Consider the following 13,750-nt stretch of genomic DNA (forward strand, 5'->3'; position numbering starts at 1 on the left):
TTGCCATTTTCTTTGTCCAAGCTATTGGCATCTATCACTGTGCTGTAAAACATGGCTGATTCCTCTGCTTCCAAGGAATCAAACTTTGCCTGTCTGATCTGAGCCGTATTCATTGATTTACCTTCCTTTCCTGCCTCTGGACAGAACTATTGATGTTTCTCACCTGTTCCCAATGTTTGATCTTTTCAAATCTATCGCCTTTCCAAAGCATGTGTTCTCATCCATTAGAACTAACCCATCTGATTTCATTATTTTATGTGGAGAAGGCATAAGTAATTGTGCCTCTATATACAACTTCTATCTACTCCATGAAATGTGGCATTGATAATTCAAAGAAAATGTTTCTAGTCAAGCAGAGCTAAAGCAAGGCCATACGTTGCTGCATTAAAAGACTGAAGCTGTGAAAAAGGATAAACAGATTAATGTGTTGCTGTTTCGTCTTTACCTGTGCATGTGAAAATCACCTAGTTTTCCTCCCGTGTTGATTTTGTCTGTGTTAAGGACCAATGCAAAGAAACTACATTAGAAGATAATCTTGGGATAGTGATGCATTCCTCCAATTTAATGCCAGACAAATAATGTCCTCTTGTCCTCTGTTGCATGTGTGAATAGCGATGCTCCTTTGGACCTGAAGATCAAAGCCAGCATGCTCTCAGATATGTTTACTCTTGTAGGTGAGTGTAACAAAAAGCTCTTCAATCTCTCCATCATTTAAAACCAATACAAGGTAGATTTGAGCTGCATGTTATTAGATGAGTATAATAGAGGAGAACTTTAGTGAAGGAGAGCAACTGTATTTAGCACTGGGAAGTTATGTGGACATTTCAGCCTCAGAATAATCTGGCTGTTTGTGGCGTTTAGGTGGTGTTAAGAGTCCCTGGTTTGTTATTTGATGACACTACTCTTTCTTTTTAGCAGGTGACTTCTGTTCTGCCCACAGAAGAATCAGTATTCATGCATTTTTTTTATTTTTTTTTTAATTTTTTTTTTTTTTAGGTTGAATGTGTGTGTTCTGGTTAGGCTATGTTAGAAGTGGAGTCGTGATTGTGAAAGCTGCATGACTGTCTAGTGCACAACACCTTTTAGGCATCCATAGTACCTCTTGGTTCAGTTACTTGCTGCAGTTTATGCCTAATACTAAAAGAGGCATAATGATTATTGGGTAACCTGCTCAGAGATTCAGGAAATGGAGCCCATCTCTGTGTTGTTAAATCAGTAAGACGGGTTACTGATTTAGGTACTTGGTTTTGAAGCAAGTTACAGTTTTATTTAAAAAAATGTAATGCAATGTACAGTTTGGGGTTAAACAAAGCAAGTTATAAAAAAAATAAGAGCATCCTTTTTGGTTCTTTGGCAGGGACAGAGAGGTCATGTGTAGACTGAGATCATTAACAGGAATGCTAGGTTTGTATTTCAGGATTTGCTTGTCTTAAAGTTCTCATGTGGCTCCTGATGTCTGTAGGTTTTGTGTGCCAGGATCCAGGCCAGCGGTCAAGCCGGGCCATTTATCATTCATCTGAATCTGCCAGGAGAAATCCATACCAGAAGCTGCAGGTAAGTGATTCTAACAAGCCAGAGGTGAGGAAGACAGCAGGAAAGTCATTGTCATTGGATTTAGCTCACAGGTGAGAGAGACAGTTGAGAATGTGAGGGCTTCTCTAAATTTCTAGCATTTCTACAGAAGAGACTCAGGTGATGCACCTGAGCTATGGGCTTTTCAGCCACTTTTGTTTTGTTGTGGACAATAAGCTTTCAGAACCCTAGAGCTTTATGAACGTCTCCAAGATCTTCTAGGGAGTACACTTGAAATTTAAGGCTTCTTTCCCATTCGCTCCTGGAATCTCTCACTTCTTTTCCCATGGATCCTTGGAGTGAGGGCTCACGTGACTTGCTGTGACTGTCCATTACCTTTTCTGCTGAGATAGTGCTTCCTTAGCACTGTAATGCTGAAGGGCAGTTGTTCTCGATCTCTTTTTTGGCTATGAAATGGATTCCATAAATATCTATGGAAGTGGAGCCCTCACAAAAGGCAGGGAGATCCCCTATGTCATTTCACAGAATCACAGAATTGTAGGGGTTGGAAGGGACCTTCGGAGATCTAGTCCAACCCACTGCCAAAGCAGGTTCATCTAGAGCAGGTTGGACAGGAACACATCCAGGTGGGTTTTGAATATCTCCAGATAAGGAGACTCCACAACCTCTCTGGGCAGCCTGTTCCAGTGCTGTTACCCCCAAAGTAACGAAGTTTTTCCTCACGTTGAGAGGGAATTTCCTGTATTCTAGCTTATGTCTGTTGCCCCTTGTCATGTCACTGGGCACCACTAAGAAGTGTTTGACCCCATCCTCTTGACACCCCCCCACTTTAGATATTTATAAGCATTGATCAAATCCCCTCTCGGTCTTCTCCAGGCTAAACAGATAGAGGTCTCTCAGCCTCTCCTCGTAAGAGAGTTGCTCCATTCCCTTGACCATCTTCATAGCACTCCACTAGACTCTCTCCAGTAGTTCCCTGTCCTTCTTGGACTAGGGAGGCCAGAACTGGACACAGTACTCCAGATGTGGTCTCACCAGGGCAGAGTAGGGGGGGAGGATGACTTCCCTTGACCTGCTGGCCACGTTCTTTTTAATGACCCACAGGAGACCATTTGCTTTGGTCACAAGGGTACATTGCTGCCTTGTGGTCAACTTGTCCACCAGGACTCCCAGGTCCCTTTCTGCACAGCTGCTTTCCAGAAGGTCTGCCCCTTAACCTGTACTGGTGGATGGGGTTATTCCTCCCAAGGTGCAGGACCCTACACTTGCCCTTGTTGAATTTCATTATGTTCCTCTCTGCCCAACTCTTGAGCCTGTCCAGGTCTCGCTGAATGGCAGCACAGCCTTCTGGTGTGTCAGCCACTCCTCCTAGTTGTGTATCATAGCAAAACTCATTGATGAATATATTGAACAAAACTGGACCCAGTACTGACCCCGGGGGAACACCGTTAGTTACAGGTCTCTAACTGGACTCTGTGCCACTGATCACAACCCTCAGAGCTCTGGCCCATTCGGCCAGTTTTCAACCCACCTCACTGTCCACTCATCTAACCCACATTTCTTAAGCTTACCTATGAGGATGTTATGAGAGACAGTGTCAAAACCCTTGCTGAAGTCAAGGTAGACAACATCCATTGCTCTCCCCGCATCCACCCAGCCAGCCATTCCATTGTAGAAGGCTATCAGATTGGTCAAGCTTGATTTCCCCTTTGTGAATCTGGGCTGGCCCCTCCTGATGAACTTTTTTTTCCTTCTATACGCTTAGATATGACATCCAGGATGAGCTGTTCCATCACCTTTCCAGGGGTGGAAGTGACACTGACCAGCCTGTAGTTTCCTGGGTCCTCCTTCTTGCCCTTTTTGAAGACCAGCGTGACACTAGCTTTCCTCCAGTCCTCAGGCACCTCTCCTGTTCTCCATGACCTTTCAAAGATGATGGAAAGTGGCTTCATAATAACATCTGCCAGCTCCCTCAGCACTCATGGGTGGATCCTATCAGGGCCCATGGATTTGTGGGTGTCAAGTTTGCTTACATGATCCCTAACCTGATCCTGCTCGATTGAGGGAGAGTCTTCTTTATTCCAGGCACTCTCTCCTACCTCCAGGGTCTGGGGTTCCTGAGGAGCCGGCTGTAGCAGTAGAGACTGAAGCAAAGAAGACATTCAGTAACTCTGCCTTCTCTGCATCCTCCATCACCAGGGCACCTACTTCATTCAGCAGCGGGCCCACATTTTCCCTAGTCTTCCTTTTACTGCTGATGTACTTGAAGCCCTTCTTACTGTCCTTGACATCCCTTGCCAGGTTTGATTCCAAGCGGGCCTTAGCCTTCCTCATTGCATCCCTGCATACTCTGACAGTGTTCCTATACTTCTCCCACGTGGCCAGTCCCTTTGTCCGTATTCTATGAACTTCCTTCTTCCATCTGACTTTTTCCAGAAGCTCCCTGCTCGTCCATGCAGGTTTCCTGTCTCCTTTGCCTGGTTTCTTGCTCCTAGGGATGCACTGATCTTGAGCTTGGAGGAAGTGGTGCTTAAATATTAATCCCCTTGCATCCCCTTTCCTTCTAGAGCCTTAGCCCATAGGATTCCTCAAAGTAGGTCTTTGAAGAGGCCAAAGTCAGGTCTCCTGCAGTTGAGTGTTGTAATTCTACTTTTTGCCTTGCTGCTTCCATGCAGGATCCTGAACTCTAACATTTCGGGGTCACTGCAGCTAAGGCTACCCCCAAACTTCATGTCCCCAACCAGGCCTCCTTTCTTTGTCAGCACGAGGTCCAGCAGAGCACCTCTCCTCGTTGGTTCCTCCACCACCTGTGTCAAGAAGTTATCATCAATAGGTGTCCCCCTTACCTGTGTTTACCAGGAACAGGCTTCTAATCCAGCGTTAAAGTTTTATAGCATGTTTTTTCCTTAATGCCTAAAATGTAAATCCCATGGCTAAGTTGGTGTATAGATTTTTCCATGGTTCAAGAACATTTTGGCCTGCTCTTTGCTGAATGCGTTTTATCTCAAATTATTGGATCTTTGATATTTCTGTTCCCATTCTCGATTGCAAAGGGTACTTTGAACCTCTTTTGTTTTTCTTAACTCCTTCATGATGTCTTAAGTTTTGATGGTTCATGTAGGCCATCTTTAATCATTGTAAAAGCTGCTTTTTGGGAAAGAAATACTGATACCAGCATTCTTGCTCATGAGATAGTTATTCTGTTTTCTGAGTTCCACCAGACTGGACTGCAAGTTCCTTGTGCAATTTCTTTGGTTTTACTCTCTGAGCATTTCTCCCTCTAGGGAAAAGAACAATTTAGCTGTTTCCTTTGTAATTTATTGTTGATTTGGGTTGGAGCTCTTTCAATTAATCATAAGCAGTAAAGGGACCTCGACCTGTTTTGTATAGACCAACTGTAGAGAAGAACTTGGCAGCAGTACAGCTAGAAATGATAGATAGGTCTCTTGAGAATCCTTTCTTATACCATTTGCTGTTCTTGGGCATTGTAGAGTGAGCAGGAAGGCAGCCTGAATACCACCGAAGGCAAGAAAAGTCTAAGCTGCTCTGATAATAGTTTTCTTTTGAACCTACCCCATCATTAAACTGGTCTTGCTTGGAGGTCTGATGCCAGATAAATAATACAGGGTACATTTTGACATTCTACTGATGTTTCTACACCTGTTTTGGGATGTTAAATAGAATCTTGTTTCTCCACAAGAACTGGAATACTGTTGAGATATTTAAATGAAATGACTTCTGGATGTTCAGGATTTTTACTATTTTTTTTTTTACCCTCTCTTCTATGAACAAGTCTACTTGACAGCATCTGTTTCTTTTTAATACATAGCTATTAAGTATTTTCCTCTGGGTAACTCTTACCTTGCAAAGTATGGATTTTGGTCATGAAAGTTGGGTTCATTCATCCATTTTGTAGAGCTCTTTTCTGTGTGCTTTTGAAAATTATGTGTATGCGCAGATGCATTCTGCATGGTTGAGCACATCTGAGGTTAGGATCAGTGCAGCGTTTGGAATGGGGACAGGGTACATTTGTGGAGAACATGAAGAAGATCTGAACTGAGATGGTAGAAGCTCTTAGCTATTTATCTGGACTTCAGTTATAACTTTTTGCTTTAGGGCTCTCACCACTCCTCTGCAACTTGGGCAGGGTTGATAGCGTCTTGAAGAACACAAGGTTTTTATTCTCTTTGTGTGTCTCTTGTAGCGTCCTGTGTCCGCGCAGTTGCAAACAGCAAACACCAGATTGGTAAGTACCCTTCAGTTCACCAATAGAAGGGATGCAATTTCAAATGTTATCTTGTACAATACTTTTTGGCGTAATTGATCCCAAAATATATTTTGCAGCTAAGTAGCCTGGTGGGGGGAGAAGTCAACAAGAAAAGAGGAAATGGATAGGTACTAGCATAGGTTTCCATGTGGCTAGAGCGGAGATTGGAAAAATATTAACATCTGTTCTAGCACCTTAAAAAAACAGTAGGTGAGGTGTGCTCAGAATCAAGGTCAGCTGGGTCAAATCCCTCAAAGTTTTAAGCCTACAAGTGTTTCTGAAATGCATTTTAAAGAAATTGGATATAGATGTTTAAAGATAAAGTTATCACTCTGGTCATCAAATGATGAAGACAGTGGCAGCACAGTGTTCTGGATTTGGTAGGTCATGGAAAAGGAAAGTGCAAAAAAAAAGGAAGAGCTGGTGAAAGTAGCAGCAAATAGGTGTGTCATACCAAAAGGGAGGAGGAATTTTTGTCTTGTGTACTACTACAGGGGATGGAATAAGTCTGAATGAAAAGGATCACACAGGTGAATCTGTACTGACAAAATTCATGTGGCCGCATAAGGGAAGTAATTATTTTCTATAAGGCAGTCATCTGAAGGAAACTACAAAAACTTGAGAGTGAACTGGATAAAAATAAATACAGTGATAAGGATTTATTAAAGATAATGGGAAAATGTAGAACTACTGTTAGCATAAGTCAGACTGATCCATCTTTCTAAATGTTGTATTTGGCACCCTCCTTGCAAGCCATATGGACAAATCAATGTTAGTTTACAATTTGAAGCACCTGGCTGTGTGGGGATGCGGTAGGCATTATTTTGCTGCTGGGCTTCCTGCATGAACTTAATAGCAGTGATTCTCCTGTTTTTTTGAGGTTTCCCAGCAGGAAGGAAGGTAGGACAGATGGAATCATCTTGAGAACCTAATTCATTCTATGCACTGCTGTTTATGTCATTCTGTTTAAGTTTAGCTGAAGCTGAGAGAAGAGTCGTATTGAATAATGAGGTTTCATAGAGAATAGGAAGGATCTTTGTGCCAACTGCTGTCAGTGCTTAGTATAGTTAGAATCATGATGTGTGAACCAGAGATGCTTGCAGAATTTGGAGATAAAACAAAGTGGTTGGGTTTGTCTGTACTTTTAAAGATAAGCTGGGTCAAAGAGGAAGCAAGATCTTTGTGAAGTTGGAGACGTTTCTGTGCTACAGCCAGAGAGAATTCTGCAGTGAAACACTGGGGGGAAAAAAGTTTGTTCAGGAAGTTTAGTAAAGTTAGTTTTTCTCTAGCATTTTGACAGTGGTGTAGTTTGTTCTCAGATAGGAGCCAGAGCTTCACTTGTCATAAGAACTAGAGCTGCTAATACATAGGCATACATTTTCTGTTTGCGATCAATGAAATCAGCTCCATTGTGTCGAGAGACAATGGAGATGACTTCATTGAAGTATTTCCTTAACAAAGGAGATCATCTGATAGGATGAAACATTTCCTGTAATATTCTCTTTGAGAATATTATTTCACATGATGATTGTTATGGTAGTGTCAGGAAATAGTTTTTAAGAGGAGCTTTTAGAGGAAGTTATTAAGCAGAGTTGTTGAGCTATGCCTTTGAAATGGAGGAAAGCTTAGGAAGAAAGACTAAAAGCCTTTCAACTTAGTCATTTACAGCATCAAGCAAACCTTGACTACTGACGCTTTTATTTCTTCTGCAAATGCTTGTGTCTCCTACCTTCTCATCCAGATTGCCTCATTTCTCCTATTTAATCAGTTTTTATGGGGCTTAACAAAATGTTTCAGCTGGCACCTCCTAAGGCTGTTTTCTCTTTGGATCTTTCTCTGCCGGTCACTGCAGTGTAACCCATTCTAGTGCAATGCCTGTTGCTTTTGCAATTGTTTCATCTGCAGATTCTGAATAGCTGCTTGCAATTTCTAATGCAACAGAATGGAATTCAATTCCAATAGTCCTTACAAATAAAAATACAACCTGATCTTGCCATGAGTTTTATTTGTGTCTGAGCAGTATGGGATATTTCGCTGAGTTTATCCATCTTAGTTTGTCATGGTTTTTCTCTTTCTAGATGAAGAAGGCTCTCTGTGCATTCTTTACTCAGTGCTAAAGAGAATTTGAATTTTGTATAACGGCAGGAGACTCTCAACTAGACTGTAATGCTCTATTTTACAGAAGTAGCTTGTCTGAACTGGGCCTAACACCAGCTAAAGTATACTTGAGATCATGTTCAAAGATTTCAGATTTTATAATTCTGATAATTTGAAGACACTTTGAATTCCTGTCCTCTATTAGAATTGATCAGGACTGCCAATCAGGCTAAGAATGACCTTGGAGAGACTGTCTGCAAATATTTCTTTTCTTACTTTTAAAATTTGCGTATGTATGCAAATTTGCATGATGTATCTACGTACACGTACAAGATCTGACAGTGAGAGAAGTAGCAAGTTGAGATCTAGCAGTATAGTAACAAAAGAGTAACAGGTGGTGAACTGAGTTTTTCACTTTTTCCCTGCAACTGTTTCTCATCAGTGAATTACAGTTCTGTTTTTCTACTGTAGCAACACAAGTGGAACAGAGAATCATGGTACCACTGAGGTGTATTTGTACACTTGTACCACAAGTGTATTTGGGGCCTGTGCATATGAATAGTGGCTCTAGTCCCCCTTGAGGGAGGACTTTTCTGTATGAAATCCTGGCTTTGGTGCTTTCGAGTATGTCTCGTGTTTTTCCAGAAGGTGTAAATACCAGCACTGATGCCTGAATCGTGAGTCCTGCTGTGCTTAAAACTAGGAATGTGAATACTCACACTTAGTGCCTGCTGGGGTGTGGATTCCTCAACAGCTGGAGTGTGGAATTGTGAATTCTGGCTGTAGTACTCTGGAGTGTAGATTCTGCTGGGTATGAGATCCTAGAATTTGAATGTAACTTTTTTTAAAGTAAGTTGAGAGAGGAACAGGGAAAAATCTGGATTCACACTGTCTCTACAGCGTACCCGTCCTCTGTCTGCCAGTGATGCTGAAATTAAAAACTCTGCGCCCTCAGGGAGGGAAAAAGCAACAGGAAGGCAAGGCAGCTCTATGCTAGGTCTCTCCATAGAGGAGGTAAGTAAGCTATTTAATATCTCTTATTTACCTTGGCTTTCATGCAATATATGGGGTTATTTGTTCAGCAAAGAGCAAGTGCATATATGTATGAAAAACTTGACAGAAGTAGTATAATTTTTGAAACGGAACTGCTGAATTTTATTGCTGGTGCTGCCTTGCCCTCAGTCATGCCAGGCATACATATGTGCTCCAAGCAGCAATAAATTCCTTCAGAATTTAAATGCAAAATGAAATTGCTTAAGGATATAATATATGCCCAGCCCACTCCTGGGACAGTAATAGTCTTGTCCTCTGAAACTTAGATTTTTTTTCTAGGGTTCATTTTTCATTATATCTATTTTGCTGGGTATCTTTTTTTTCCTCTTTTTATTCCAAGATGAAAGTTCTTCGTCGAGTGAGAGAGGAGAATGAACGGAGAGGAGGTTTCATTCGGATATTCCCTACACCATTAACATGGGACCTTTATGGGTAAGAATAAGAATCCAATAGGATGGCTCAGTGTTGCACTGATGCTCTCTGTTGAGGGATATTCTCTGTTAGGTATATGTAGACCAGCTTAGCAATCAGAAAGACACATATCGAAGGTTTTGGTAGAGTTTATTTTAGTGTTGAGGATGCTTTTTTCTGATCCCTTGTTTTCAGCTGCTGCTGCTTTGCCTAACTGCACCTCATGGAAGGCTGTCAAGCATTGTTTCTGATGTTGCTTTTCTGTCAGAATAAAAATGTCCTCACTTCAGATAATCTGTTCCTGCTATCTGCTTTTACATCCTACAGCTGTGCATACTGTGTACTCTGTCATTAGGCCATAAACACAATATAGGACTCATCCTGTGACTGATTTGGTATTACACTTTTCTAATTTTTGCAGTCTGTAATATTTCTTTGCATCTTGCTTCACCAGGAACTTCAGCTGAGAAGTGATAGCTCTTATCCTTTCCTCTCTTCTGTTATGATACAGCATATTGTCTCAATCCACTTCTGGGATGTTCTTTATAGGTCGTTTATTTCTGTATTATGCTGCCTTTCATTGTGTCGAACTCTATACATTCTGTATTTTGTTTTTCTAGATCCTTTTTAGAGCACAAGACATCAATGAACTACATGCTGGCTACACATCTGTTTCAGGACAGGTAGAAAGCTTTTCTATTTGGGAGGGAGGCAAAGAGCACAAAAGGCATGAAAAGGATTGATTCCTCACTTATCCAATATTGTAAACAGTGGTCTGTGATTAACAGGGGTAGTAACAGTTGCATGCCTCTTCTCTAGTGTGCCAGTGACTGTGGAAGTTTCTCATGTTTTTATGTGTTGTGCTTCTGAATTCAGGGGCAAAAAGGACAATACACAAAAGGCATGGGAGTCATTGAAGTAAAAACATGACTATAGACATGAAAAAACCTTTGAGCACCTAGCTTTCCTTGTGAAGGGATTATTGTGGTCCATGTTTACCTTTTGTTTCAAATTTAAAGTCATGTTAGAGCTTGTCCTCATGTAAACTAAACACTGAAATTTACTCTGAATGTTTGGTATCTCTATCTTTTGACCTCTGTGTGTGTGTAATTTGATGTCTCTGTGTTGTGCTTGGGTGGAAATGATGGTTCATGTTGCCAGCTGAACTTCCATTGAGAGCTGTATGCAGTAGCTTTCACTGTATGTTTAATACTGTTCCTTCTCAATGTTTTGGTTTTTATCCGAATTTGAAATCCACAATAAAGTACCTACAGAGTAAGGGTAAGGTTGCTGACTGAGGAGATAGTACTTACAGAAGGTCTTCCTGCATCAACACTGTACAATTTTTATTTTTTTTTGCTGTGTACTTTCAGGGATGTCTAGAGGGTAGCTTCAAATGACACCTCCAATGTAAGCCAGACAGATGCAAGCACCAATTGTAGTACAGCTGCTCAGATTTCCTTTCAGAGCCTTTCTTTTCTCCTTTAAGATAGAACTCACAAGGAATTCTGTAAAGTTGCCTTTTCATTGTACATATGAAAGACTTTGGAGGCTTTTTAATCCGGTCGATGATCCTGAATGGAAGGTAATTATTGCTGTTTTTTCCCTTTATAGGGACAAGATGAAAGGCGACTTCATCACTGGGAGATCCCGGTAAGTGACTTCTTAATAAAATAGTTTGTACTTTGTAGGTTTTAATCTAAATTTATATTTTCACAGCTTCATCTTCCAAGTCCTGGGTCAACACCTTTTATACCTGAAATCCGTCAAACTAGTTTTAGAAGAGTAAATACATTGAGCAGCAAAGAGTATTCCAGCATGTGAAGAGCTTAACTTTTGTTGGATTGGACCTTAAAATTGCTCCTCTTAGGCTTTCTACTTTGGCATTCCTACCATATTGATAAGCTGCATCATTGAGCTCTCTCAAAAGATCCTGTAATGCATGAGGGTTTTAGACTCTTACCCATATATTCACTTTGCTATACCTGAAAGATAAGTGGACCAGCAGGAACTTTTGGTGGATGTTCCCACTTATATCATACAGAGCACTTTGCTGGGTCTTTGTGCAGTGGCAGAAAGTTATGTTTGCCTCCTTAAAGGAATCTGGCAGGGCTCTTTCTCCCTTGGTTTAGGCAGAACTTGTAGAAAGGTTGTCATTTTTCACTCAGATTGTGTTAAAATTCTTATCTCTGACCAAACAGTGAAGAACAAGTGGTCTTCATAAAAGGTTCAGAAAACTGGACTCAGGTCCATGTGCTGTCTTCCCACTGCCCTCCATCGTTCTGTAATCTTGCAATTCAGTTTTCCCTATTAATTGTGCCTTGAGCTGCTGCATGATGGACAGATGCTGCTCAGTCATGAAAACATGACACTGGATAAGTGCGTTTTGGGACATTGAGAGTTGATGTTCTGTAAAGTACTTGCAAGACTCCCTTCAAATGTTTGCAGGCTTTAAATTGAGCAAAGTTAGACTGACCATAAATATTTCTTCCCTGTGTCAGGAAAAGTGGTTCTTGAAGAAATTTAATCTCTTAAGTCTCTTGTATCATCAGGGAGAGAAGTATAAAGGGAGATTGAGGATGTCTCTGTATTATGCTTCCCAGAGCAGGTTTTAATGGAAGGCTGGATACGAGGCTGGAAGCTGTAGGCTCTCATGCTCTTTTTTATGAGCGAAAGCTTGTTTCACTGGAGTTACGGAAGCGCCAGCGATGTCATGGCAAGGCTAGAGCGTCACGGACAAGATCATCAGGTACGCATGGCTAGAGTCTTAGATGAGCAGCTAGTCAAAACAAAGCAAGCAAGGACTTTTTCATTTGAAATGTGTGTGAATGGGGTTGGTTCTGGCCTTTGTAGTTCCTAAAAGGATTCACAGGTTGAAGCTTTCATTTCATAGTTTTAATTTCAAGTGTTAATGGTTTTCACTCCCTTCCTCTTCTGAGCTCCCTGCCTTCTGGTGCCTAGAATTTCATTCCTACCATTCCACATCCCCATGTATATGACTAAAAGTAATCAATATTTTCTCGAAGATGATCTTGTGGTTGTGTTTTGGGTACAAGAATTTTTGGCTGCCTTAAGAATTCAACAGTATGTGTGCTTCTATAGCCCCCCAGCTTTTCACTGAAAGATGAAAACTTAGGACCTTCCAGGCTGGTCCTCCTACACAGCAGTTACTCTAAGCTTTTGGAAAGAGAGAAATCCTTATCCAAGCTGCTGTGGGAGAAGCTTAAAAGGCTACAGAGGTGAATGGTTCTCTGTAAGGATAAGTGATCTGATCTGTGGCTGTTCTGATCTGTTAAGTGGCTGTTCCTGAGGCCACTATCTAAACTCCTTCTAGTAGCTATGTGATACAGACTGCAGTGGGAGAGATTGCATGTTATAAAATGATTTTTCGTACTATATTAAGGTATATGATCTTTATTGGCACATGTGGAAGTCTAGATTTCATAGCTTTGGTCTTTCTGACATGAAAATACAAAAAATGAGTATATACATCAAGTATGAGTGTGTATATGTCAGTATATATAAAAGAATCAGGATAAAATACAGAAAAATGCTTTTGTTTCTTTGATTTTTATTTTTTTTATTTGTAAAGTTAAGACAAGAATCTTGTTCTGTTTTCTCTGATATTGGGAAAATGGGCTTCACAAGTGTTTGATACACAAGCAGAAAGACAAATAAAGGGCAGTGATCCTTAAGATGCTATCCTAAAATGGGTGTTCTGTCCTTCTAGCAGAAAAGAGTTCAGAAGTAAATCAAAGGGTATAAATAGCAGGCCAGTCTTCCCCACTTCTTTTTTTTTTTTTTTTCCTTAACCAGCATAGGTGATTTCTCCTCTACTACAGGGACATCAGACCCAAGAAAGCTGTCGGTCAAGTCAGACACAGAAGGTGAGGAGGAAGAGGAGGTGGATGGAGATGAAGATGAAGAGCTAGATAGAACTGTTGGCTCTCTTTTGGACACTCAGGTGAAAAGCAAGCCAAAGCGCTCTGACTTGGTGAAAACTACTTGTAAGGAGAAATTGCCAAAAAAGCTTGACAAGAAAACTGGAGATGGAGGAGAGCCATTTCTTCAAAGAACAGACTCAGAATCTCAGTTTAACTTGCTGCAGATTCTTCAAAAGCATGGAAACCTGAGGTGAGATATTTCTGCATATTTTGCCTTGAGTTTTGCCTAGCAGCTAATATTGGTTAAAATATGGAGGATGTACACTTAGTGCGACGTTATGAATGAGTGTGAGGAGACAAGAGGACCCTACGGAAAGGGGCTGGGTTTTTGTCTGACTGTGGGCTGCCTTAACAGCTAGTTGGCACAGAAGGGAGATAGTTGCAAAGACTGACAGTTTACCGAAAAGCCTGATCTGTTGGATCGGTGTAAAGCATAAGCCATAGT

General features: G+C 41.1%; 1 protein-coding gene across 1 annotated transcript in view; it reads left to right on the plus strand.

Annotated features, from left to right (window-relative positions):
- The window catches only part of TTLL5 (tubulin tyrosine ligase like 5), a 128,378-nt gene that overhangs the window by 33,640 nt on the left and 80,988 nt on the right, over positions 1–13,750 (plus strand). The window contains exons 13-21 of the mRNA XM_074149099.1: positions 613–674; positions 1,463–1,554; positions 5,738–5,779; positions 8,798–8,911; positions 9,291–9,382; positions 9,982–10,044; positions 10,976–11,014; positions 11,965–12,110; positions 13,183–13,495. Coding sequence (XP_074005200.1) covers positions 613–674; positions 1,463–1,554; positions 5,738–5,779; positions 8,798–8,911; positions 9,291–9,382; positions 9,982–10,044; positions 10,976–11,014; positions 11,965–12,110; positions 13,183–13,495 — 963 coding nt within the window. The remainder of the gene's footprint in view (positions 1–612; positions 675–1,462; positions 1,555–5,737; positions 5,780–8,797; positions 8,912–9,290; positions 9,383–9,981; positions 10,045–10,975; positions 11,015–11,964; positions 12,111–13,182; positions 13,496–13,750) is intronic.

The sequence above is a fragment of the Numenius arquata genome, chromosome 6 (genome assembly GCF_964106895.1).
Source record: "Numenius arquata chromosome 6, bNumArq3.hap1.1, whole genome shotgun sequence".
Taxonomy (NCBI): Eukaryota; Metazoa; Chordata; class Aves; order Charadriiformes; family Scolopacidae; genus Numenius; species Numenius arquata.